Below are 25,745 nucleotides of genomic sequence, written 5' to 3'. Positions count from 1 at the left end.
GACATGTATGTACACACACACACACTCACACCTCACACACATATGCATAATAGCACACGTGCCAGAGACGTGAACTTTCTGTTGGTACAAAATGGGCATTAGACAAAAATAAGAACAGATCTCTCTTTGTACTAATAAGAAGCCAGCTCTCTCAAAACAAACACACACGCCGATATATACGAGAGAGGAGGCAGTTTGGCCACATTATTCTGACTGTAGATATTAACTTCAGCAACTCTGTCATAATAAAGAATGATTCTGTAGTTTGAAACAGTAAGTATAGAAAATAGTAAAACCAAGCTTTTCTAAAATGATTCCTGCTGTATAATAAAACTGGTGTTTTCAAATAAAGAGTCGTAGTGAGTAATATTAATTAAAAAAAAATCAAAAACTTTTTTTTGTTGTTGACTTAAATATGTCAGCTTTACATTGTATATCTTGATGTAGCATTTAACAAGTTGGCAAAATAAGGATAATGGTCTCTGCAGAAAGGAAAAGGTGTATTATATTTGGATGAATCCTGTCAAGAACAAGTCCAGATCATATTTCAACCCAAAAATCAAAAGAAAGAAATAAGATTATATATTTTGCATACAGAAAGTTTATATATATCCTTATGTAATCATTTTACTGAAATACTCAAAAATACGGTGTGTAAATCTTTTTCTAAATACAGTATTTATAGAGCATGTGTGCTGTACAGACTTTAATTTATGCTAATTTTAAAATAAAATAAAAAAAATAATGCATAACAGGAACAACGTTTAACATTTCCAAAGAATGATTACTGAGAATCACCATTGAAAATTGTAAGAATTACAGTAAAAAAAAAATACACAGTATCTGGACACAGTATATAGTAATGGGAATTGTTGGTAAAATATGCTTAAATGTCATGGAAATAATGCAAAAATGCTAATTACTTCATGCAAAATTAAGTTTCTTATTTTTTCCTCTTGATTTTAGGGTGAAATGCGACCTAAACATGCTCTTTTATGTTTCATCTTTCAAATAAAACCAGATATGACATAAAATAAACACAAGGCCGATGAAAGAGAATGAAGTGTGCCTCTAGTTCTGCCGTCTCCTTTGCATAAAGGAATAAATCAATCCTTGGATAAAGTGATAAACCCTACACACAACATTCACATTCAACAAACACGGAACTATTACCTTTCAGTCCTAAAGTCAAGCAAAGCAAATCTTCTCGCGGTATACGCACACATAAACGTCTCCATTCCTGCAAAGACGTGTGATCAGTAGCACACTTGGTCAAATACACAGTTAAATGATTTAAATAGCATGATAAGTGCTCTCATCCGCCGTTAGAAAGAGACACTGAAGCATAGTGGAGTCAGTTGACAGAAACATAGAACAGCTCTGTACACTGAGCGTGGGGTAACTGTGAGAGAGAGGGCTGATGGGAGACGATCTCACAGCAGAAGATCCTCCAGTTCGCTCTCCTTCAGCTTGCCATTGTCTCTGACCTCATCGAAGGAGTACGTCTTCACAATCTTCCCGTTTCTGAACACAGTGTGCAGCAAGTCCTGCAAAGAGACGAAGAAACGGTCAAAATGAACTGAAAACATGACCATAGGCAAAGGGTTTTAAGGAGCTTTTAAAATCAAAATTGAATATCTGCACAAACAAAATGAACACCATATGTCTCACTATCTCAAAATATATGTTTTAATTCATTAATCAGGTATGCATTCAATTGCAAAATGCACGTTTAAAATGCTTAAGTCAAGACATGCTTTATTTAATACATGCATGTGTATTTAAACTGGTTTATGCACTAATATATCCATACATACAAATTATATTAATGACAAGCAATTAACAGCATCTAAATATTTAATGTGTTGATTTCAAATATTCAAGAATTTACGTTAACTTAAAATGTCATTCAGTTTTTTTTTATATATAACCTGAAAATCAGTAGCGATCATAAAAAATCTAAATAAAAAGATTTTCTGCATTAATGCAGGACTTTTAATTATGAACAAGCTCGAAATACTGAATAAAATTAATATTTTTTTTATTAAATAATTTTATTTTGAAATGTCAATGGTTAACTATTTCAAGCTGCTCGTTCAAATTAGGGTGATAAAAACGCAGTCTTACAACCATCTGTAACATTTTACACAATATAAACAGCATAAAGCATAAAATTCTCAACAGTGAATCATAAGCAATTGTTTGGCATAAATGCATATAATTCATAGAATGCGAACTGCTCTGAAACTGCAGAATGTTTGAACAATGAACATTTAAACCATAGCCTTTTGAAGTTTATTAATCATATGAGGCCGTATCCCAATTCCTGTTTTTCTTTCTCCACATTTAATACCTCTTAAAATTATAATGAAGACTTGTGCTATACCATTTAAGGTATTTAAATATGTTATAGCCTCAAACTTGATTTAATACTTGATTTAATACTTGGGAGTGAACAAATTTTTTTCCCTCATTAGTATTAAGTCAAATGCATTTAAGTAATTCATTTTATTGATTAATTGTTAGTCACACACCTCTCCATATTCCTCCAGATCACCCTTCCCCTCTTCCAGAGTAACAAAATCTCCACTCGGCGTCCTGTGAAGAGAAAGCCGACCCTTCTTTGACCTTTTGTTGGGGTCTGCAACAGGGTCTTTGAAGACGTTGACCTGTAATTAACAACATTAACAATAAATTAATCATTTATTTTCTCAAGTCAGCGAATGGAACTGCGAAATCTTCCAACGCTCGACACTTACGCCCAGTCCGTTCGTCACCACATAACTGCACTTAAAAGAGCAGTTGAGCAGATCTCGGGTCAGTTTCTGCAGCAGTGCTCCTCCTGAGCCAAACGCGATGTTCTCGATGCTCCATCTGTGCTCTTTCATGCCCTCCACAATCTGTAGAAGAAAACAAAGCAGGCACAGAATGAGTTTACATTCATATAGCACACAGTCATGAGCTGGACAACATACACACCTCCTGTAAAGTATTGATGTCCACACCGTCGCCCTGAATGACTCGGATGTAGGGCGGAAGCACCTTATAGCCTTTAGAGTTCTCAACCAGAGGAAACTTCTTTCCTAAAATTTCTAGGACCTGGAAAATAATATTTAATAGACTTAATGGACATGCTATGCATCACACTATGCATATATACATATAATGGAAACATGGAATATACAAATTCTAGAATAATCAATCAGCTTTTGTATGCGATAGTGACTACCTTTAGCACTGTGTCTAGAGGGTTTCCCGAATCCGGTCGGACCACCAGTGGGGCGTCTGCGCTCCTCTTCTCGATCAGACCCCTCAGGTCCTCACCCCAGATCTTCTCGCAGGCGTTGTAGATGTCGTAGCTGTCGCTGACGATAGACACGGGGACAGACGGGAACTGCTTGATGATGTGTTCAAAAGCATCCTTCTCATGGTCCTTTCCCCAGGCAGTGATTGTGCTGCAACACAAAGACACAATCAGTGAAATTAGTAAATTCGTAAATAAAGTCTCATGTTCCGTGTGCATCGTCTGCAGTGAGGTTTTTTTTTAGGCTTTGCACATGCGCAGAAAGCGTTTTTTAACGTTTACTGATGTTTCAGTGTGGATGAGACACTTTTGGAAAACTCTTGAAAATGCTAGTGTGGACAGAGAGTGTTTTAAAAAAGCGTTTTCAAATGTCTCTGGATTAATGTAGATGTAGCCGGAGTCTTAGCTAATGAGCTGATGATCTGAAGGAGTGCTTGATTAAGGAGACATGCAAAATGTACAGTGTTAGGGGGCCTCCAGGAACGTAGTTGGGAACCACTGCGTTTATGCATCTATACTTTTATACAATGTTAATTCAAAGTTGTATTCTTTCATCCGTCAACTCTGTATTGCTTACATATGTATAGTGTGTGCTAGCATTATAGACTTTACAGATATTATACTTTTTTTTTTACACCTACACTATAAAACTTCTAAGCAAATACACATACATTACATATATATGTTGTGTGTGTGTTTATATTAATAATGTCGAAAAACTAAATTGTTATTATAACGTTATAATATTATTATAATTACTATGATTATTAAATAACATTCTTAATATGTGATTTTCTGCAATTTCCTGGCAATTCACTCATCTGTCAGCATTATGGATAAAAAAAATTAAAAACTTTTTTAATTAAAATGGTATTTTATACAAACTAGAAAGCTATGTATTATAAATAAAACTAAATTGCTAAACCACTGTGCTGGTTGTACTCAAGTTATGATATCTACCACTAGGTGGCAGCATTGTATAAAACATGCTGTATGTCAACAAGCACCTCTGAAACTAGTGCAAAACTCTTTACTACAGTAAAAATTGCAAAACAAATCGAGTGTGAGGAAACACTGGTCTTTGGTAGTTATGTAACAGTGCGCTGTCAGCAGAAAATGTGAAGTGTAATGGTGCAGCACCAACTATCCAGAATGCATTGGGCCACATTATCTTATACCTCGCATGCGACACGGTAAAAGGAAACTCTTCAGGCAAGTTCACATTGTTTTGCAATGCAATGTACTATCATCAAGCGCTTGCTTCAAGCTGTTCCACCTGTGTTCTGCAGCTGGAACGGAGAAACCAGGAACCGGGTCTTTGGTGCCGTAGTACTTCTTGATAGCACAGATCCCGGCCACGGTGTCTGTTCCTTTGAAGTTTACCAAGTGTGCAGATGCGCCGATTCCAGCCGTCTGAAACCAAGACGTAAGTATGAACACAGCTAGTCCAGAAACTAAACCATCAAGAGAAAATTACAGGGTGGATGATGTTTGATATGTACTGTATCAATAAAATGCTTGGCATTTACAGTTGAATGTTATGAATCCGAGTAAGAAGACACTTGGATAGAGTCTCATCTTAGACATTCCATGCATGTACTTAAATCAGATTTGTTGGGTTTGTGTAACAGTAAACCGTCTCTCTAAGGTTATAGCACTTCGGATGAGGTGTAGCAACACACAAATATCACCTCTTGAGATGAAACCCCTCTGTAGCCAAAGTCATGCAATTTATACTCCAGTCCTTCCAGGCTCCCTGACGTTTCCATGAGATATTTGGCCAGGATCTTCTTCTGTTCTCGCGAGTTTGTCGCGACGGTGATGGGATACCAGATCTGAACCAGGATAGTCTGTTGAGGAGACAATTCAACAGTTCATTACATTAAACTATCAGAAATGTGTTGTTTTGTTAGCATTTCTGAACATGTTAGACCCCCCCCCCCCCCCCCCCCCGCCACACACACACATAATGCACCTTATAACTCATGTATCATCACATCTGAAAGTTGCAAATTTCTTGTAACTCAAAAACAAAAAGTGAAGTCAGCTGGAAACTGAATCCATAAAGCTTGATGCGACCCGAGTGCTTGGGAATGTGTCATAGAGTCAACACAGAGACTCCACAGAGGGTTTGATGGACTCATACAAGGGGATGCTAGGCAGAAATGCTTTGTTAAAGACCAGCCGGTCAAGTCAATATTATCATACTGCGCACATACCCTGACAAGCCCTGGGCACAAGCCTTTGGGCACAAGAACATCCTGGTGTCCCTGTCTCATGAACCCGATTCAACTCATCTAAACATCTGAGATTCTAGGACAGTGATTTTTAATGCAATCACTGGTTGTCTGTCAATTTTGGATGACTTTTTTGCCCCAAACTATGGCTGCAAAGCCCACACAGCCCTCATTTCATAATGATTTAATTCATTTCTCATTGTAGTCTCTGAACAATCAAAGTTGCAACCCATTTTACTTCAATAACTTTATAGATATTATAGATATTTAGTGAGAAAAATGTTGGATGGGATTTGATTTTATCCATCTGGAACTGATTGGATCATGAAAAGTGGGCATTAAATGTGTAATTTCTTAAAACAATGGCTAACGGCTATCAGTTAACATTAATCAAAAGCTTGCTTACCTAATAAAATTATGTCAATCAAAAATTTAAGTCATGTCAAAGAAAAAAAAAATGCCCTAATGAAACAAGATATATATTTTTTAAATAAGATCAGGAACATCAGGCTTGTAAACAGCTAAGGACAGCAAAGAAGGAAACCTGAACCACCCCTTATTATTGAGTACATAACAAATTAGTAATAACAACTATTATAAATGTGTTATAATACATAGTAATAATAATTACATTAATATATATACATATATATATTTTTTTAAATACAGTAAAATTATATATAATTTACATGTATAAATTACAAAAATAATTAAATTACATATTAAATGAGTATTTAATAAATTTGTAATAAAACTATAATAACTTATTAATTCTAATATAGAGTAATAACTATTACATTACTAATAATAAATATTTAAATCATTTTAGAAATTATTTTAAAATGACATTGTTTACATTGTTTCGCATAAATTACGCTACATTATTTAAAGAGACCCTATCATGGATTTTTTTTAATTACCAAAACATTTTTAAATCTAATAGTGCACAGTGTATAAAATGATTGCCTTTCAAAAGAAAGAGTCGACTCCAAGTCGAATCTTAAGTGGTTTCATGCTGACTCATTTTCTCCTCCAACTTTGAAATCATCAGCAATATCTGTTCGCTCACAATTGTCTAGAAATGTGTCGATGAATAGTGAATTTTTGCTGATGTTTTTAATTGGGAGTTCTGTGTCATCAGACCAATCACCGCAGTTTATCGCCACGCAAAGGAGGGGTTCAACCTGTTGTTGGGGACTCCCAAAACCAAAATATGAACCTTTCATAACCCATAATAGGGGCACTTTAAATTACATATTGTTGTTTGTTTTCAAACATTAAAGGAGCTTTTATTTTAGTAGATAACCACAGGGAGCCCTTAAAGTTTTTCTTTTGTTGGCAACAGATTTATAAACAATTCTCATTACAGATTTGGAAAGTGGTATATGTTGCGTTAACAAGTGACCCAAATCACAGCAGCTCGTCAGAATATATATTCTTATCATTTAAACAGCCTTTGTGTTTTGAAAATTGTTTTTAACCATTTTACCTGATTTTGGCACTTGAAATTTGGCATGTAATAAGAAGCGAACTGGACTTAAACCAGACTTAAAATCTGCAAGCTACCACAATTAATACTGGATTCATCTAACTGATGGCTGCAAAGTGATCCAAACAGTTTTCTTGCATTAATCTGTGGGTTTTCTGCTTCTTTATCGAGTAAATTTCATACATAATGTCATTAAGTCTGAGTCATGGTTCAACGCCGGCCAAACTCTGTCTTTGTGCTCAGATGTGCATCCTGCCATCAGAGATTAGCTTCAAGCTGCCAGGGTCACTAGTGTGAGCACCGGGTCACATGACTAACTATAATGTGCCAGCATGTGACTTGCTCCACCCTCACAACACAAAGGATGAAGGTTTAAGAGGAGCTTATACAAAATATTTTAATTATCATTTAAATGTCGCCTTGGGAGTCTGAAAAGCCTCCAAACAGTTCAGTTATTCGTCAGCATCAGTGCCTTCCCATGGTCATCATAAAGGATGTAGATGCGTGTTTGCAATCAGTGGAGAACAGATAGATGGTGACAGTGTGTACTGAGAGCCAAGGGCGCGCGCGCACACACACACACACACACACACACAGTCTAAATTTACCAGCTAAGCATGACAACATATTTGCCATACATTCAAAGCCCTCTGAGTCATCTGTAGAAGAACTCAAATAAAGCTGATTTTACTATACAAAAGACTCAAACTGTTCCCTTGGTGACAGGTGTAGTATTTCGTGACCACTGTACAGGTGTGGCTTGATGTCAGACTGTCAGCATGACTCAGCAGGTTTGACACTAAATCCTAAGAAGTCGAGTGGCATGAGATGTCGCTTTTTGTCTGTTACAGCATATGGAAAGTTTGGAAAACTCTGTAGTCATTACAGTGAGAAATGTAAACTGCATGCCTTATTATATATAATTATTAACCAAAAAAGGATTGTGCTGCCAAAACAGGCACCCTACGGTTTACTCCACTGGTGATTCATGAAATCTGTGTGTTCTGTGGCTAATATACAGTGCCAAAACAATTTAGACTATTATGACTGAATTATTCCTATTTGGATCTGCGTGAATTATATTTCGGATTTATATTTTGGGTGAATGCAAAACAAATCAGTAAATTGGATAAAGATGATTAGTTTATAAGTGTATATTCTATATAAAAAGATAATAACAGAATTAAAATGGTAATGCAATTTCAAGGATTCAGGAATAATAATTTTCATAGGATTACATTTTTTTTATATTTCCATTGGCTCAATAGTTTCATAGTATTTTCCAACATTTTCACTGGCACGAAGATGATACATAATTCATTTGCCTCACCATTTTTGATGATAAATTTGTGTTAAATCATAAAACAGAATAGAAAAAAATTAGAAAACAGACAACACAGAATGTGAATTTCGTACTTGCATAATGCCTTACCATCTGTAAAATCCTATTCACATATATTAGATTATTAATATTATAATTTGTTTTATAAATTTGTTTGACTAGACATAACCTAAACTCTTTTATACTGGCCCGATCCATCCAAACTGGAAGTTAAATGGAAATTAAAGCGATAGATATGTATTCTTATGAAAATCAAACTCATATACAGACAAAATGTAAACTTAGAATGTAAAGTAAGTTGCTTTAGATTAGTGTTAAATGATTGTAAATGCACTTTAGGGATCGGTTCAGGGTCGTGTCTCACCTCTACCCAGTTAGTGAGCCAGTAACACTCTGGATCTGTGCTTTCTACGGTGAACAGCACATTCCCACGCGGGATAACGCTTCCCTCCGGCACAGCCTTGATCTCGATGGGCAGGTGACCGTTGTATTTCTGCAGTGACAAGACATGACTTAACATCCCTGACGGGACAAAACAGAGCACAGACAGAAATGTCCCAGAGGTGAGTTTCTCCATACCTCCAAAATGTAATTCCATCCTTTTTCATTGAACACATCATCCTGAAAGTGTTCCCGGTACACCTCTTTTGCTTCCTGAATCTTCTCTCGTGTGACGACCTGTCCTGTGAGTGCAAAAAGAGACAGGACAACTGTGAAACAAGAGCTTCACAAACCTCAAGGAAGTGGCTGAACAATACAGGAAAAGACACTATTCAAGAGAGAGGTTGGTGTGTCCCTGTGTGTGTGTGTTAAAATGCACATTTTCCTACATCCTTGCTTTATTGCATTATCGACTCTTCCTTGCTCACAGTGTAGCTTTGTCCTACCAGTACTATCTTAAAGGTACAGCATCCTCATAAATAAAACAGTAGCTCTTCTTGTGTTTTAATACATTTTAGATTATTAAAGCAGATACTGTGACTTAATTTTGTGTGTGTGTGTGTTAATAGGGTTATTATAGTTAAAATAAAATACATTTCCATTACTTATTATTAAAGCAAATTAAAAGAAAAAAATAAAAAAAATAAAAAATAATAATAATTCAGCTAGTTGCCAAGGCACAGTTTTATCAATGTGAAATGTAGTTTTGATTTGGTAACTTGATGTGCTAAAATAATAAAATAAACAAAAAAGTACAAAATTCATCAAATAAACAAAACCTACTAAAATTACTAAAACTTCAACCAAAATTAAAATGAAAAAAGGAAATATAAAAACGGACTGATTCAAAATATTAATAATTATTATTAAAATAACACTGGTATAAAATTAATCAAAACGTCTGTAATTTAAGTGTGTAAAGACTATGATGACAATCGCTGATTGGAAGTTCTTAACAGTATCAAGTTTACAAAAGGATGCAATGATCTGCAAAACTAATTCTGAGGTTTGAGATTTAGGGGACAAATTCAAGCATAAACAACATATTAAAGAGAAATAACAACAGAAACAAAAGTAATGCAACTTAAGTATTTGTATATTTGCAGAATCCAGACTGAATCTGTGACCAGGGCAGTTGTCTTTTGTGGGTGAAAGAGCAGATGTTCAATTGTCTTGTTTCATCCTATCACACGATTTCTAAAGCCTTCACCCCCAGCGCACCATGAAATCCTTTTTTCAGTGTAAAAATAGACAAAATTCCTTTATAAAAGTGGCACATTTGAGCGGCATGCAAGAACAACAACCTCAAACCGCTATATTCTTAGCTTATAACTCTACCATCAAAGTTTGGTCATTTAACACTGGCTCCATCATGAGAAAGTAATTTTTTCCCGTTGGAACAAACAATGTTATTATTTTTCGGGTAGACTATGACTAAGTTTGAAGGGCATGCAGCATTCTTGAGCGAGAACACAACCCTAAATTACCAGCAAGGCTGCGTTTTCCATTTGCAGCCTATAGTAGTGCTGCCAGCCGCGTCCTACGTACCTTTTAAATATCTGTGGAGAATGTACTGAAGCCCATAGAAGACCGTTTTGTCGTATTTGACTTTTCTGAGCTTGGTAGGGTCTGTCTTCTTCTCGCGGCACTCAAAGTAAGAGTACACCTTGGTGGTGTTTGGTGGATACTGTTTGTAATGTGTGACCTGTAAGAGAGAAATTACAACATGTTACATACAATTCATAAACTGAAATAAATCCTCTGGCACGGCTGTGTTAACATTGCAAATATGGATGGATGGATGTCAACAAGCCTGGGTGCGTCTGTGTCCACACAGTTTCCTGTAATTTAAACAGCTGTTGGGTTTGATTCTAGCTGGTCTGCCAGCAATTCAAGACCACCAGCAACATATTATTAGGCAGACATTGCTACTACTATTAATCTAACTGACGCAAAGTATTACGAAAATAAATAAGAACTAAAGCACAGACTTGTATTGAACCAGAGGGTGTTTAATCAACTCACACATTACACAGGAAAGGAAATTTGATTTGGTGACAGAAGTGTAAGCCAAAAATTCAACGACATACCAAAATATGCAGAGACAGACAACTCTTTTACAAGATGGAGAACTGAAGGAAATTGGGTTTCAGTAGAGATTTCTCCTCAAAGTAAGGCAAACTCAATTCTTTTGCCATGCATGTGAGCTCTTTACTGTCAAGCCCCAGATAAAATGTAGAGATATTGTAAGGATGAGAACAATCGTAAAATGTGAGGAGCATTTGCAACGGTAATCTGTTTTATTTTTCCACTAGCTGTCACCAGAAGCACAGAAACTACATACCTCACCTTTAAAAGTTGCAAAAGAAAAAAGACCCTGCACTATTTCTAATCAAACACATATGAACACATGTGAATGGGGAGTGGTCTGGGATGTGCGTAAATGCTCTTTTTGAGCCTTTTTAACACAAGAACCAGTTTTGTGCAACAAAAGGTTGTAGTTATTTAGATTATTTACTTGTTTTTGCACAAGCAACATTTTCTTTCAAAAATAATACAAGCAAAGTCCTGTTTGCCCTCTTGCGATATTATATCTTGTGATATAAATACATTCTATGCTGAGAATGTAACTACAGGAACAGTTACACTAGAGCTCAAACAGACAACCTGCTAAGCTCCCTTCTGATATTTTGTGCATGCTGACCTTTCCCTGGCACTTTTTGGCTGTTCCCTTGCGTACGGGTCAGCCTGGGAAAAGGTTGCACCCCTCATGGTTATGCCTGACAGCTACTGCGCTTGCTCCCTGCACTCCAAGAACAAATGCAGTTTTTTCCCCTCCAACTTTCCCAAAGGGCAGCAATCCTTGTGGAGCAGTAGCCGAGGAGGTCCCACTAGGGTCCTCTCTCTTCTGGAACAGACCGTTCATGTGAACAGCTGCATGCGGTCAAGGCATGAGCAACAACTGGCTGTGTGCATGGAGGACACAGCAATGCCACAGAATAGGCTTCAGATCAAGGCAAACAGCCACAGAGGTTTTTTTTAAGGTGTGGCAAACTGAAAGAAAAGTGAAACACCATAAACAAGTTGTAAAACTGAACAATCCAGATGTGCATGTGTTTTGACCTGATCTGATGCTCCCAAGCTGAGCAATTAGTCAGTAAAGGCCTGAAATCTCCTGGACAACACAACCATGTGATTATGATGTTGACAACTGAGGATAAAAGGGGAAAAATGCAACACCAGATGGAATTGTTAAAACATAACCCAGCGAATGCCCTTTATGGTGCTAAAGTTAGTGTGCTCATCGATTGGTCAATCAACATTACACATACAACAGAGCGTGCACATGCAGTCAAGGACATTCAAACAATTCCATGAACCATCAAGCTCTGAGGATTTAGCACATTTCAAACTGAGATGTGCGACAAAACTATTTGAGGAGGTACAAGTTTAACAAGAATTACAAATGAAAACTATGACTGTATGGAAAAGTATAAAGAAGTAGTGCACAGTGTTAAAATTTCAATTTAGTGTTTGTTTTCACTAACGGGCCATTCGATTTTTTTTTTACTTTCAGTAAAGTAACCGAAATGTAACTGGAAAGTATCGGTGCAAATAACTGCGTAAAGTATCTGTAAAGCAAACTGATATTCTTTAGTATGTTTTACTTGCTGTCTGGTGACATTTTTATGCTTTAATTAATTGAAGGTACAGTGCAAAATCTGAATCCTTCACAATATTGTGCATTAAAAACTATTCAACAGTCATATTTTTATATTATACCTTAATAGAAAACAGGTAAGTTTTTGAGTCTATTTCAACTTTTTTTTTTTTCAGTTTGAGCAGAATTTTTACCCTGCTAGTCAATTTCACAAGCAATTACAAATAAATAGAAAGCAATGCATTGAATTAAACCACTAATTAGGTTTAGGTTAGGTTTAGGATTAGGGTTTGGCTTAGGGTTACTTGTAGAGGTGTAACGATTAACTCGTTTGAAAACCCTGACGATGTATATGCATCGATCTTGAAACATGATTTTTGAATCATGAATCGTCAATCTCTGACAGTTATCGATTTTAAAACGCTAAGAATTGAATGAATCACAATTTCTATAGCAATTCAATGCTTTCAAAATATATAGACATTAAATTACTACAAGCAAGAATTAATGAACCTTGAACAGTGTTTTTGCCTCACTTCTCTCCTTCACGAACTCCACTATTACCGCCCGAGACTGTCACATGATTGCGCTCGCGCTCCGTTTGTCTCTGACGGCAGCTGATGTGTGATCTCTCGTTGGGACTTGTAGCCAGTAATACTGAGGGAAGTAGCTTTACTTTTCTGTAGCTTGTCAATGGCTCTCTGCATCTTACAGATTATCTTCGAAAGCTGCATATTTATTGCATGGACAGAGCAGAAATGTAAGTTTCTAAATCAAATTATTGATTATTGTCCAGCAGTGTATTTGATTTCTTACAGCTAATTAAAAGTAATAAAAAAAGAAGAGAATTCCTTGAATTCCCAAAAAATTATTATAATAATTATAACTATGATAACACATACATAACACTTACATAAAATGATTGTATTTGACATTTCTGTCACTATTGAAATGATATAATAAAATGAAATATGAAATATATATGAAATACAATTATAGCTCGTTGTAACAAAATTTTATATTTTATGTGTATCTATTATATGTTACATAATACTTTTTAAAGCTCTTTTATAAAATCTTGGCTTACATACATTTTTACGTTTGCCATGTCATGCCATAGCATCATTAAACGAGCATTTAACAATGGACAAATGTTTTTTGTTTTTGTTTTTTCTAACCTATGGTACTCGAACCATAAATGCTACTGTGATTTGCTCCCTTAACTAAGCATTTCAAGAATTTAGGAGAATTATTAAAATAATCCTGTGAATGCACTTAAAGAATTCGGAATCGAATCGTTATAATCAAATCGAATTGAATCGTTCTAAATTTGCACAAATCGTTCTTGAATCGAAAACCTATGAATCGTGAATCGAATTGCTGCCTACCCAAAGATTCACAGCCCTAGTTACTTGAATTTAATTATGCATATTTTGCTTTTATTATAATAGTAAGTATTTGTTACTTGTGTAACAAGGACACCGTCAAATAAAGGGTCACCCAACGTGGTTTGAAAGTGACACCCATTCATTCTGTCATTTGCAATGCTTCATGGGAGTGGATGATTGCAAGTTGAAATCTGAACACATTCTTCAGGTTTCTAGAGAACTATAAATGATCACCGAACTATCTCATGCTCTCTATCGCGCAGTACTTTATGTTACTCCATATGTATTCGACCATAAAATCTTAAACACACCCTTTTCTCATTCCTGGTGTCATCTTACTTCCTTCTCATCACCTCTTATTCTAAATGTCACTTGCTTCTACAGTTTCACCCTGTTTCCAATAAGAGCTAAATGGATTCAAGAACCTTGAATGGAGAGTAAATACCGAACGCATCACAAGGCCAAAACTCATGAACTGACTCCTGAAAGAAAAGAGTAGGAAAATCAACAAACTATCAAGAAGACACAGAGAGCAGATGGAATAAACAAGGAACAACCAGCTTTTTCCCCACATGTGATCTCTGACCCTCCAATGACCTCTGCGGGATCCTTAAGTAATGAAGCGTCCCTTTAAAAGGCTAAATGAACGTGTTATCAGCCTCAACGCGAAACACGAGAATACTATTACATCCGTGGTGGGAGGATAAAAGACAAAGGCATCCACTCCCGTCCTCTAGCAGCAGTGGTGAAAGAATACACTAAATAAACAAGATGAGACCATATTCAGAACATAACAGACACAACAGCAGACAATGACGCAACTCTGGACACAAGGACAGAGATTGATGGGTTGAGATGAAAAGTGAGCCACAACTTAAAGTAAAACACGCATACAATTGATATTTTAAGATCATTAAGGATCCAAAGGTTATGACATACTTGCGTTTGATCATTTCTTAAACAGAAGATAAACATTTTGGTTGCCTCACGTGTTGGCAAGACTTGACAGATACGGTGTATGACTAAACATCAGCAGTACAACTTACATTGCAAAATACTAAATGCAGGTCATTTTATTAACCTAACCTACTTTATTCGAATTTGTTTCGACAGCTGCATTATAACATTTTTAGTTTTTACATTTCAATGAAGTATTTTAGTTTCACTAGATAACTGCCCCTAAATCTTTCAGCTTAATGATGAATCTTTTATATTCAACAGTAAATTCAGTTTCTATTTCAGTTTTAGTATTTTAGGGCTTCCAAAGTTAATGTGTAAACTTATGTTTTCTAAATGTTTTACATTAGCTTACTGAATGTGAGATAGAAAATCATTTTACAATAGAGTGCATCATAAACTAATCTATGGTCACTTTTGAAATATAAATTATATATATATATATATATATATATATATATATATATATATATAGAAAGTTTTGGTTTTGGAGACAAAAATCTATTTTAGCTTATTTAATTTTTTTCCCTTATGATTAATTTGGTCTTATAACAGTGTTAGACTAGACATAAAGCATTATATTCTTTACATTAAAATGTATATTGCGGTTCAATTTATTAATATAAAAATTTTTTGACATCACATTTAATTGTTCTACAATACAATAACACTAAACGTGTTACAATGTTACGTGTTTTTCAATGCAATAACCGAATATATTCTAAGATATACATTTTTAAATCGAATATAACATGTCAGCAATTTATACAAAATTTGTCATACCGGTGAATATTGCTAAATATCTAGGTTAGGTTAGTAGGTTAGTTGCACAGCTGGCAGTCAACATCATATCTCTTCGTTATATTACATCGCTTAAATAATCGAAAACACTTAATGCTGATCAACTTTATCTGATTTCATTGTGCAGTACTTTCATTTCCTTAACAATCATGTGCTTTCAGTTTTGCTTCTGAAGAGAAATGCCCCTCAGGACACGCGCCTCTTGCCCTTTAGGTGTAATTCACACTCGTAATCCGTTATTATATACATAAAGACACATAAATCTAGTAAAGAGCAATAAAGATGAAGATGTACGTATCGTTTCTCCTCACACACACTCGGCCTACAGACCTGACTGACACCGACTCGACCGTTAACGGCCTGAAGGATGAAACCACCTTCATTTCTCGTCCTCTTTCCCTCATTTTTCTCTCACTCACGGGTTCGCCGGTATATAACAGCACACCGGGGCCCGGCTGGGGCTCTCGGCTCACCTTGTAGGAGTCAGTAGCTAACAAGATGTTGAACTCCGCGGCGCCTGTGTGCTGCTCCATCTTCTCCTTGACGTGACTGGAGTCGCGTGCTGCTGTCAGCTCTGTTGTTCCTTCTCCGCCGCGCGGACTCTCAACCAACCGCCGTCGCTGAGGCGGGTGCGTGACGGAATCAGAATGGGCGGGACCGAGTGGGGTAGACTGGCCAATCAGGGGCTACGGTGACTTAGACGTGGGCGAGGTGTGCCGCTTACGGGAAAGCGAATGGACGAAACAGAAATGTATTTAATTATACTGATCATTTGTTTTATCAGTAAGTTCTTAATTTTATGTTTTGCGTGACTATTTTTTTCTAAAAAATATAATTCTATATTAAATAATTATAAATTGATTTTTTTTCTTATTTAACCCCTTAAGTTTTTATTGCATTATGTTTACTGGGGCAGTTCAGTTCATCATGATATTTTGAAAAGACGTTTATTGTTATTTAAGAATTTATTTTCGAGACACTGCTATTGTTGAGATGGTAAGGTAGTAGAATATTAAATGTATAATTTTAGGACAATAATCCTCTTTCAAGAGAATATAATGTTACGATTTAATAATTTGTACTTATTTAGTATGAAGTAAATATTACATTAATTAATAAAGATGGTCAAAGACAATAAAACATTCTCTGAACTGTTGCACACACCCTATGCAATTTAATTTTAAGTTTATTTTTAGTGATTTTAGGATAGCCTTGGTTTATCTATAAACCTTTAAGGTTTATAATGACCCTGGACCACTATACCAGTCATAAAGATAATTTTTTAATAATAGCTTTCAATTGATGCATGGTTAGGATTGGAAAATATTTGGCTGATATACTATTTGAAAATCTGGAATCTGAGGGTGCAAAATTTTTTTACTGCAAAGCTCAAGGAGTGTTTAAATAGTTTCTTCAAAACTTTACTTTTTAGTAAAGAAAATGATTTATCAAGGTTTATCATAATGTACATGACTGTGTATGTCTTTAATGGGAAGGTCTGACCCAGGGCCGGCTTTGCTCACATCTGCTGGACGGGACGCAAAATTGCAGAATCTCTCGCCTTGGACACCAAATAACCTAGAGCCGGCCCTGGTCTGACCAATCCCTGGCTGAGCTCACAATGACGTCTAGACAACTCCTCAGCCAATCACAGGGCTTCTGCTGTAGCCGCTCTCTGATTGGCTGTGCGAAAGGCACTGCAAATGACGTCTGTTCTTCAGATCATATGTTACTTATAATGGACTGAGGAAAAGCCTGAGGGGCCATTAAATATTATTTTTTTTCTAATCTAGTATAAAAACACATTGACCTAATTAATAAGTTAGCAGTCTGCTGTTTTTGTTGGTTAAAGACATGAAGTAATACGTTTGGGAACTTCTGTCATGCGCTGCAAGGAAATGCAAATGGGTGTTTCGCAATGATCTGAAATCTTACAATGTCATGCTTGTATGGCTAAACAGTCGCTGAGCTGGCATTTACAGCCGATTAGACGGTCAGAGGCATTAAATAACCTTTAAATAACAGTTATTTATATTTTATAATAAATTTTAACCGTCTAATCGGCTGTAAATGTCAGTTCAGCGACTGTATATATATATATATATATATATATATATATATATATATATATATATATATATAGTGCATAATAAACCGATTGCATAAACTTGCATAGAAGTATTTAAAAATATTACATATAGCCAGACCTATCCCGACCCAGATGTAAAATATTGTGATGTAAAAACTTGAATAAATAAATCTACACTATTAATGTGTATCTCGAACTCTAACACTAGAGGACACTATTGCACAAGTAACATAGTGAAAGTTTAAAACACTGGGTGAATAATATGGACTTTAAAACTTTAATTAGATGTTAAAACTTTGCTTGCATCAGTTTTTGTGTTGTTGACAAGTAAACAACTAAATAAAAACACAAATTTAAATATATATATCCTTTTGCAATTTGGCAAATAAGAATATATTATAAAATGAAAAACATTAAAATAATGTTGAGGGGTTTTTATTGCAAATCCAGTCCAAATAAAGTGTCAATGCATTATAAAAAATTAATTAATAACGCAAGGTCAGTGCAAAGAACAGTGCCTTGATTCTTGAATGCATGAACTGGAAAATACCTGATTTAAAATTCATAATAAACTTTGCATTTAAAATAAGTATCGTAATAACATCTAAATTCCGTTTTTTCTATGCAAAACATATTTGCATATTTAAAAATACATATCCTACCATGTATTCTTCGATATAGAGAGTGACCCAATATGTGTCCAGCCAATGGGAGTAGCAGCTGAATCCGTCATGCGTGATCAGATGATGAGAGGAGGAGAAACGCGCTTCTGTGACTGCTCGCGTTTATTTTCGATTAATAACTGCTGGAATAAGAGTGTTTTTCTGTCATGTGGTCTGTACTGAGTTTCGTTACATCCATGCATAAGGATTCACCCGACCGCGTTGAGGGTCATTGGCTCTGCGTTTGCTGAACGGTGAGTTTTATTATTTTTTCCGCTTTCATACGGCAATCTTCCGGCAAAACCGTTACTTCTGATCTGTCAGTGTTATAATCAGTTTGTCTTATTAATTTATGCAACAGTGACGTTGCACCATAGATAAAGTACTTGTGTTTTTACTGTAACTATAACACTTTCAGAGTGTTATTAATGTAAGAAACTTCCGCATTTGCTGGGTGTTTCTACAACATGGAAATATTCCTTTCAAAGTTTCCGCTAGCAAACTGATCGGTGTAGGAAACAAACTGATTGCAGTGACATTATTTTTGCGTTATTTGGGAACTTTTCTGCTTTAAAAAAAAAGAAAGAAAAAAAAGATTGTCACTGTTGTTTGAAGGGGTTAGCTCATTTGTGCTTCCTGCTTTGCTTACTTCCTTTGCATAAAGTGAACGTTAACTCGTATTAGATGGTGTGTTAGATAATGTAACCCCGTAACAACTAGAATACATCTAGAAATGTCTCTTTAAAATATCTGGAAATGCCTCAATAAATAAAAAGTCATATTTGATGTGTGATTCCTCCAGAAACATATTTTATGTCCACCTGCTATTTTAAAAGCTGGTATTGATGGAGGTTTTTTTATTTTTTATTTTTTGAGGGAAATTATTCAGATCTAATCATTTTATTGTTATATTTATTAATTTTATTATTATTATTATTATTATTATTATTATGCATAAATAAATATTCATGCATTTTCAAATAGTCAGGATGGGTGATGGGTTAATAGTTAGAATGTAAATCGTTAATTGTCAAAATATTGCGATGGTGATCTATGTTGGTTTTTAATATATGTGCATGAAAATAACCAGCCTTAGTACTAAATAGTAAAAAAAAATGTTTCTTTTAAAAATTTAGCATTGGTTATGGAACACCAAGCCAGTGATGAAGAACCACCAGTAGTTCGTAGAGAGGAAAACAAGAGGAGAAGAAGAAAGATGAAAGCATTTACATCTAACTCCGCTGTATCGACGGATCAGATAGCCGTGGAGTTTGTACTTCCCACCACCAATAAAAACAGCAGGAATCAAGACACATTGCAAATAGACGTGACTGGCAATTGGACGGTAGAGCAGGTGAAAGTTCAGATTTGGCACAGAGCGGTAACCACTAAATTGTGTCCTGACTTTTACCAAAAATACTCTCCGGATCACTGCATGCTGCTCTACCAGAAGAAAGGCAACTGGTATGAGATCTACGACAAGCAGCAGGTATTCCAAACCCTTGACTGTATCAGATATTGGAAGGCATTGAGAAAAGAGGTCGGCAAGATTCACCTGGTTGTTAGAACGCAGCCTTCTGAGGATTCGCTTCAATATCAACGGTTTCTGAACCACCTAATCGGATATGATGTTACAGATGTAAGCAACGTCCATGACGACGAACTGGAGTTCACGCGAAGAAAGCTGCTGACCCCTCGGAAAATTGAGCTGTCTGATCGCGATCCCAAACTCTACTCGATGGATCCATGGATGACCACAAAGCCTCTCCCTGAATACCTGCTGAGCAAAATAAGCAACAATCACATCCTGGTTGTGATACACAAGGACACAACAAGCCAGACTATTAAGGTGTCTATAGATGACACCCCTGTCCAGGTTCTTCAGAGCTTCTTTGCCAAGATAAGTAAAAAGCGAGCAATTTTAGGCATATCGGAAGATGTCAGTGAATCCGATTTTGTCTTGAGGGTTTGTGGAAGAGAGGAATACCTATATGGCAACTACGCCATCAAAGATTTCCACTGGATCAGACAGTGTCTTAAAAATGGTGAAGAGATCCATTTGGTTTTAGAGCATCCTCCAGACCCAGAACAAGATGTGGTCCAAAAAGAGGACTGGTCTCAGGTCGATGACTGCACTGGTGTCGCTGGTACTCATGAACAACTGACCATCACTGAGAAAGATCACGAGAAGGTGTTTACCATTTCCCTTTGGGACTGCAATCGTAAATTCAGGGTGAAGATCTTGGGGATTGACATACCAGTGCTGCCACGCAATTCCGAGTTGATTGTGTTTGTAGAAGCCAGTATTTTCCACGGACAACAGCTGCTGGCCCAAGAAAGGACAACCTCCAAACCCTTCACCGAGGAGGTGCTCTGGAACACCTGGTTGGAGTTCAACATAAAGATCAAGGATTTGCCCAAAGGTGCCCGACTTAGCCTGCAGGTGTCATGTGGAAAAGCGCAGACTCAAACGTGCAAGGAATACGAATGCAAAAACAAGAGCCGCTTGCTGTACTACGTCAACCTGCTACTGGTGGACCACCGCTCCCTGCTCAGACAAGGAGAGTTCATCTTGCACATGTGGAAGATGCCTGAGAAGAGTGAAGACAACAGCAGCGTTAACGCGGACAAACTCACATCCGCAACCAACCCGGACAAGGACAACTCCATGGCTGTTGCCATTCTCCTGGACAAGTACTGCTACCCTGTGGCTCTTCCCAAAAGCAAGGATTCTCCGGACTCGGAAAAGGAAGGGGAGCGTGGGCAAAGAGAGATGCCCAACCATCTGCGCAAACAGTTCGAGCAGATAATTGCTACCGACCCTTTGCATCCGCTCAGCTCCGAAGATAAAGAATTGCTTTGGCACTTCCGGCAAGAGTGCATGAAGGATCCCAAGGCCTATCCGAAGTTTCTTTCCTCGGTGAAGTGGGGCAAACAAGAGGCTGTAACAATAACGCACCATCTTATTGAAAGGTGCACTGTTTGGGACCGAAGCTCGCTAGATGTGGGTTTGGCTTTACAATTATTGGACTGCCACTTCTCTGATGAAAATGTGCGCACTTTGGCCGTCCGGAAGTTGGAGACTCTGGAAGATGACGATGTCCTGCGGTATCTCCTGCAGCTTGTTCAGGTGAGGCTTGGGTATTTACAACACACTGAGGTTGCTTTTGCATAACTGCTCAGACATAACAACTCAACATTAATAAATAAACTTCAGCTGGCTATTAAAATCAGCCATGCAAAGTAAATATTTACATGTGCAACTCAAAGGCTGATGATACACATGGCAACTTTTTGAGCAATGTTGCTGGGCAACTTTGGGCAACCAGGTGAGATGCAGGGCCCAATATCCAGTTAGAAATTTGTTACCCATTCTCAGTGGAAAAGTGCCTAAGAAATATTGCTAAAATAGTTGCCCTGTGTTGCATCAGCCAAAAAATCTTAATCTTTGTTGCTGCTTATTTGTTTTGTAGGCTGTAAAATTCGAACCATACCATGACAGTGCACTTGCCCGGTTTCTTCTCAAACGTGCACTTAGAGTAAGTCAGAACCTCATCCTTCGTCTATAGTCTTTTTAAAGAGTTTCCGGGTTTAACTCTTGTGACTCCTTCACAGAGCCAGCGGATTGGCCATTTCTTGTTCTGGTTCCTGCGTAGCGAAATTGCTCAATCCATGCACTATCAGCAGAGGTATGCCGTAATACTTGAAGCTTACCTCCGTGGCTGTGGTGAAGCCATGCTGCAGGACTTCAGGAAGCAGGTGGAGATAACAGAGGCCTTGCAAAAAGTTACTCGTGAGATTAAGCAAATGTCTGCGGAAAAGTATGACGTGTCAGCACAAGGTGATAACTACAGGCAGTGTTTGTCCCTAGCAAATTTGCAATAGGCAAATGCAGTACATATCTAATGTTGTGGGAACAATGTAGTTGTTTTACAGCTGCGTCAGAAACTGGAAGTTCTGCAGACGTCAGGGTTGCCAGACAGCTTTAAAGTGCCTTATGACCCAGGCCTACGGGCAGGGGCCCTTGTGGTACGTAAAACCATACAGCACACACAAAAAAATGATTTTCCTACTTGCTCTTGTTTTCTAGTATAAATATAAAAAAATTCTAGAACTTAGATACATTTCATTGACAAGCAAATTGTGATTGCTCAATTATTGCACCTTATTATGAATTGTAGATTGAACAATGCAAAGTGATGGCATCCAAGAAGAAACCCTTGTGGCTGCAGTTCAAACGAGCCGACCCCACCACCTTGTCAAGTGACACGATTGGGATCATCTTTAAAGACGGGGATGACCTTCGTCAGGACATGCTGATATTACAGGTAGACATCAATTAAATGCATGCTAGCAGTCCTGACCAACATTATCAGTGCTGTCTCTCAAATAGACCATTGTTTCTCTCAGATTCTACTGATAATGGAGTCTATCTGGGAACTGGAGTCTTTGGATCTTTCCTTGTTACCGTATGGATGTATTTCTACTGGAAATAAAATTGGTAATGGTGGTTGATGTGTTTCTTAATGTTATTAAGCAATGGAAAAAGTACATGCATTGCACACAGCATCAAGTCAAATAAAATGATGACTTCCTCATGTTCCTCTGGTAGGAATGATTGAAATAGTGAAGGATGCCACTACTATCGCTAACATTCAACAAAGTACTGTCGGGAACACCGGAGCTTTTAAAGATGAGATCCTCAGCCAGTGGCTTCGTGAAAAGTGTGTGAATGAGGACAAGGTATATTATTTCAATTTATACTGTTGTATGTGCAAAAGAGGAAGGAAATCTCTCACTTCCTGTCGCATTAGAGTCTTTGTTTGAGGGGGTTTGCCTTTGTGGAGACAAAACACAGCACCTACACACTTCCAGTGCGCTATTTTTAAACACTCATGTACCATCGTGGGCGGGTTTGGTAAAGTTCAGCTTCTGATAAGGGGGTTAGGGCTTACGTCAGAAGTTGGCTTGTTAATATGTCTGTGTTTGCTTTATGCAAATGTGAAAAAGGTCAGGCGTTGCTGATGTGTTTGTGCATTTTTCCATCCCACACCACCTCTTCAGCACCAGCAGGCTGTTGAACGCTTTGTGTTCTCCTGTGGAGGGTATTGCGTGGCAACTTATGTCCTGGGCATCGGTGATCGTCACAATGACAACATAATGATTACAGAGTCGGGTAATTATTGTCATTACTGGAATCTCTCTGCTATGAAATGGCTGTTAGAGGAATATTCCAGGTTCTGTTCCAGTTAAGCTCAGTCAACAGCATTTGGGCATAATTTACATTTTTTTAGCAAATATATATATATATATATATATATATATATATATATATATATATACAGTACGCACACACAGTTGTACTTACAAATTGAAGTGAATCAGTTTTGTTATTGTTAAATAAAACCATTATCTGAAATAAACAAAACTGAAATAAAATAATAATATAACAATAAATAATATTTATATTATATGAAAGACTTAAGCTTAATATACCTAACCCTAAATAATAAAATAATATTAATTACTAATGTTTTTTTTTTTTTTTTTTTTTTTTTAGGGTTCAGTATTTCAAGCTTAAGTCTTCCATATTCCATACATAAATAAATATAAATATATATATAGCTGCAAGACATGTTAATATGGTTTTGGTGTAGAAAAAAATTACTTTTTTACAACTGTAAACGTAAATTTACAACCTGCAAAAATGTGCTCTCTTTGCTTGCATTGTACAACCTTGATATGCACTTTATAAAATTTTATGGATTTTTTTTTTAATGCAAATGCTGCATTTGAGCTCTACTTGTATTAAAACCTGAATGTTTCATTAGTTAACCAGTTCAAGGAACAATAACAAAATGCATGTGTTTTCAATTAGGCAACCTATTCCACATTGATTTCGGTCACATACTTGGAAACTACAAGAGTTTCATGGGAATCAGCAAGGAGCGAGTTCCTTTTGTGCTGACTCCTGATTTTCTCTATGTGATGAGCACAACAGGCAAAAAAAACAGCCCTCATTTCCTCCAGTTTCAGGTACGTTCCTACAATTTGAGCTGTTGGCAACAGACTACTCTGCTGTGACTAAACGTAATCTCCCTCTCCCTCACCACAGAATGTTTGCCTGAAGGCCTACCTGGCTCTGAGACACCACACCAACCTGCTGATCATCCTGTTCTCCATGATGCTGATGACCGGCATGCCTCAGTTAACCAGCAAAGAGGACATCGAGTACATACGGGAAGCTCTAACGGTCGGACGCTCCGAGGAAGAGGCCAAACAACACTTCTTGGACCAAATCGAGATCTGTCGGGACAAGGGTTGGACTGTGCAGTTCAACTGGTTCCTACACTTGGTGCTAGGCATTAAACAGGGAGTGGAGAAACGTTCAGCTTGAAGACAAACATTACATTTCCTCAATGAAGTACATTAGTGTTTGCATTTTAAAAAAGTGCCGCTTTTTCAAGTGTTCAGTTGCTGTATTTTTATAATTTAACCAAAAAGCTTTTTATGGACCTAAATTATATTATACATCATGCATTGTGTTGTTTTTAATACTTGCAGTCTTGTTATCTTGCACTGTAATAAAATTCAAATGTACATGTTTTAAGAATTGGGTAAATTTAATGCCCATAATAAAGCTACAAATAGCAAAAGTCAGGAGAAGTTTTCCGGTATTCGGTTACTTTTGCTTAGATTATCTGCATACGTTTCGAGATGGAGTAATTTTGTTTCTGTCTCTGATATGACTTGGACCTATTAGCATGGATGCTGCATCATGAAAATGTTTTTATTTACAGATGTAATGGGTGAAATGCCCTATCCACACTTATTTGTCACCCTTTATTATTTTATTCTGTAAAGCGATGTAAAAATGGTGACCACCAGGTTGTACAAGGAAACCCCCTTTTCTAGATTTGTCTTAAAGAAATATTATCAAAAATAAAAAGGAAACAATGGAAACGATATTGGTTACAATAATTATTAATTGTAAGCTTTAGTTTTATTCAGTCAGGTAGAGAAATTATTGTATATACAGATTACCAATGTCTCACGTCAACATTAAAAGATGAAAAAAAAAAAAAATATATATATATATATATATATATATATATATGTGTGTGTATATTTAATAACTTCATATTAAATTGCTTTGTAAATAAACTGTCAATGTGTCTATTTCAGTTATTCATCTCAATTTGCAGTTCTTTTCATTTTATTTTTATGCATGAATTTAATGTTTTCTTTCTGCTGTGGAACACAAAAGAAGGTATTTTATTTTATTATTTATTTATTTTATGTCCATTAACATAAAAATAAATGGGGTCCAAAGCTTTTTCTATCCCATTGACTATCATTATCAAAAACTATTAT

The 25,745-nt window shown here is 36.6% G+C and overlaps 2 protein-coding genes across 2 annotated transcripts; one reads left to right on the top strand and one right to left on the bottom strand.

The window, feature by feature from the left end:
* Positions 1 to 153: 153 nt before the first annotated feature.
* Positions 154 to 16,237, bottom strand: LOC113064575 (nicotinamide phosphoribosyltransferase). The gene is made up of 11 exons (XM_026235428.1): positions 16,094 to 16,237; positions 10,362 to 10,518; positions 8,952 to 9,055; positions 8,737 to 8,865; positions 4,996 to 5,154; positions 4,581 to 4,717; positions 3,230 to 3,455; positions 2,980 to 3,099; positions 2,760 to 2,900; positions 2,535 to 2,669; positions 154 to 1,547 (listed from the first exon to the last, which is right to left on the bottom strand). The coding sequence occupies exons 1-11, from the start codon at positions 16,151 to 16,153 to the stop codon at positions 1,434 to 1,436; spliced, it is 1,482 nt and encodes a 493-aa protein (XP_026091213.1). The 5' UTR covers positions 16,154 to 16,237; the 3' UTR covers positions 154 to 1,433.
* A 2,198-nt stretch (positions 16,238 to 18,435) lies between these two features.
* LOC113064565 (phosphatidylinositol 4,5-bisphosphate 3-kinase catalytic subunit gamma isoform-like) lies at positions 18,436 to 25,031 on the top strand. Its single transcript, XM_026235419.1, has 11 exons — positions 18,436 to 18,625; positions 19,508 to 21,501; positions 21,845 to 21,910; positions 21,987 to 22,212; positions 22,297 to 22,400; positions 22,553 to 22,699; positions 22,782 to 22,872; positions 22,984 to 23,114; positions 23,436 to 23,547; positions 24,250 to 24,407; positions 24,487 to 25,031. The coding sequence occupies exons 2-11, from the start codon at positions 19,516 to 19,518 to the stop codon at positions 24,766 to 24,768; spliced, it is 3,303 nt and encodes a 1,100-aa protein (XP_026091204.1). The 5' UTR covers positions 18,436 to 18,625; positions 19,508 to 19,515; the 3' UTR covers positions 24,769 to 25,031.
* Positions 25,032 to 25,745: the final 714 nt, after the last annotated feature.

This window comes from Carassius auratus, chromosome 4 (genome assembly GCF_003368295.1).
Source record: "Carassius auratus strain Wakin chromosome 4, ASM336829v1, whole genome shotgun sequence".
NCBI lineage: Eukaryota > Metazoa > Chordata > Actinopteri > Cypriniformes > Cyprinidae > Carassius > Carassius auratus.
The sequence above is the reverse complement of the archived record's forward strand: the minus strand, read 5'-3'. Positions and strand labels throughout refer to the sequence as shown.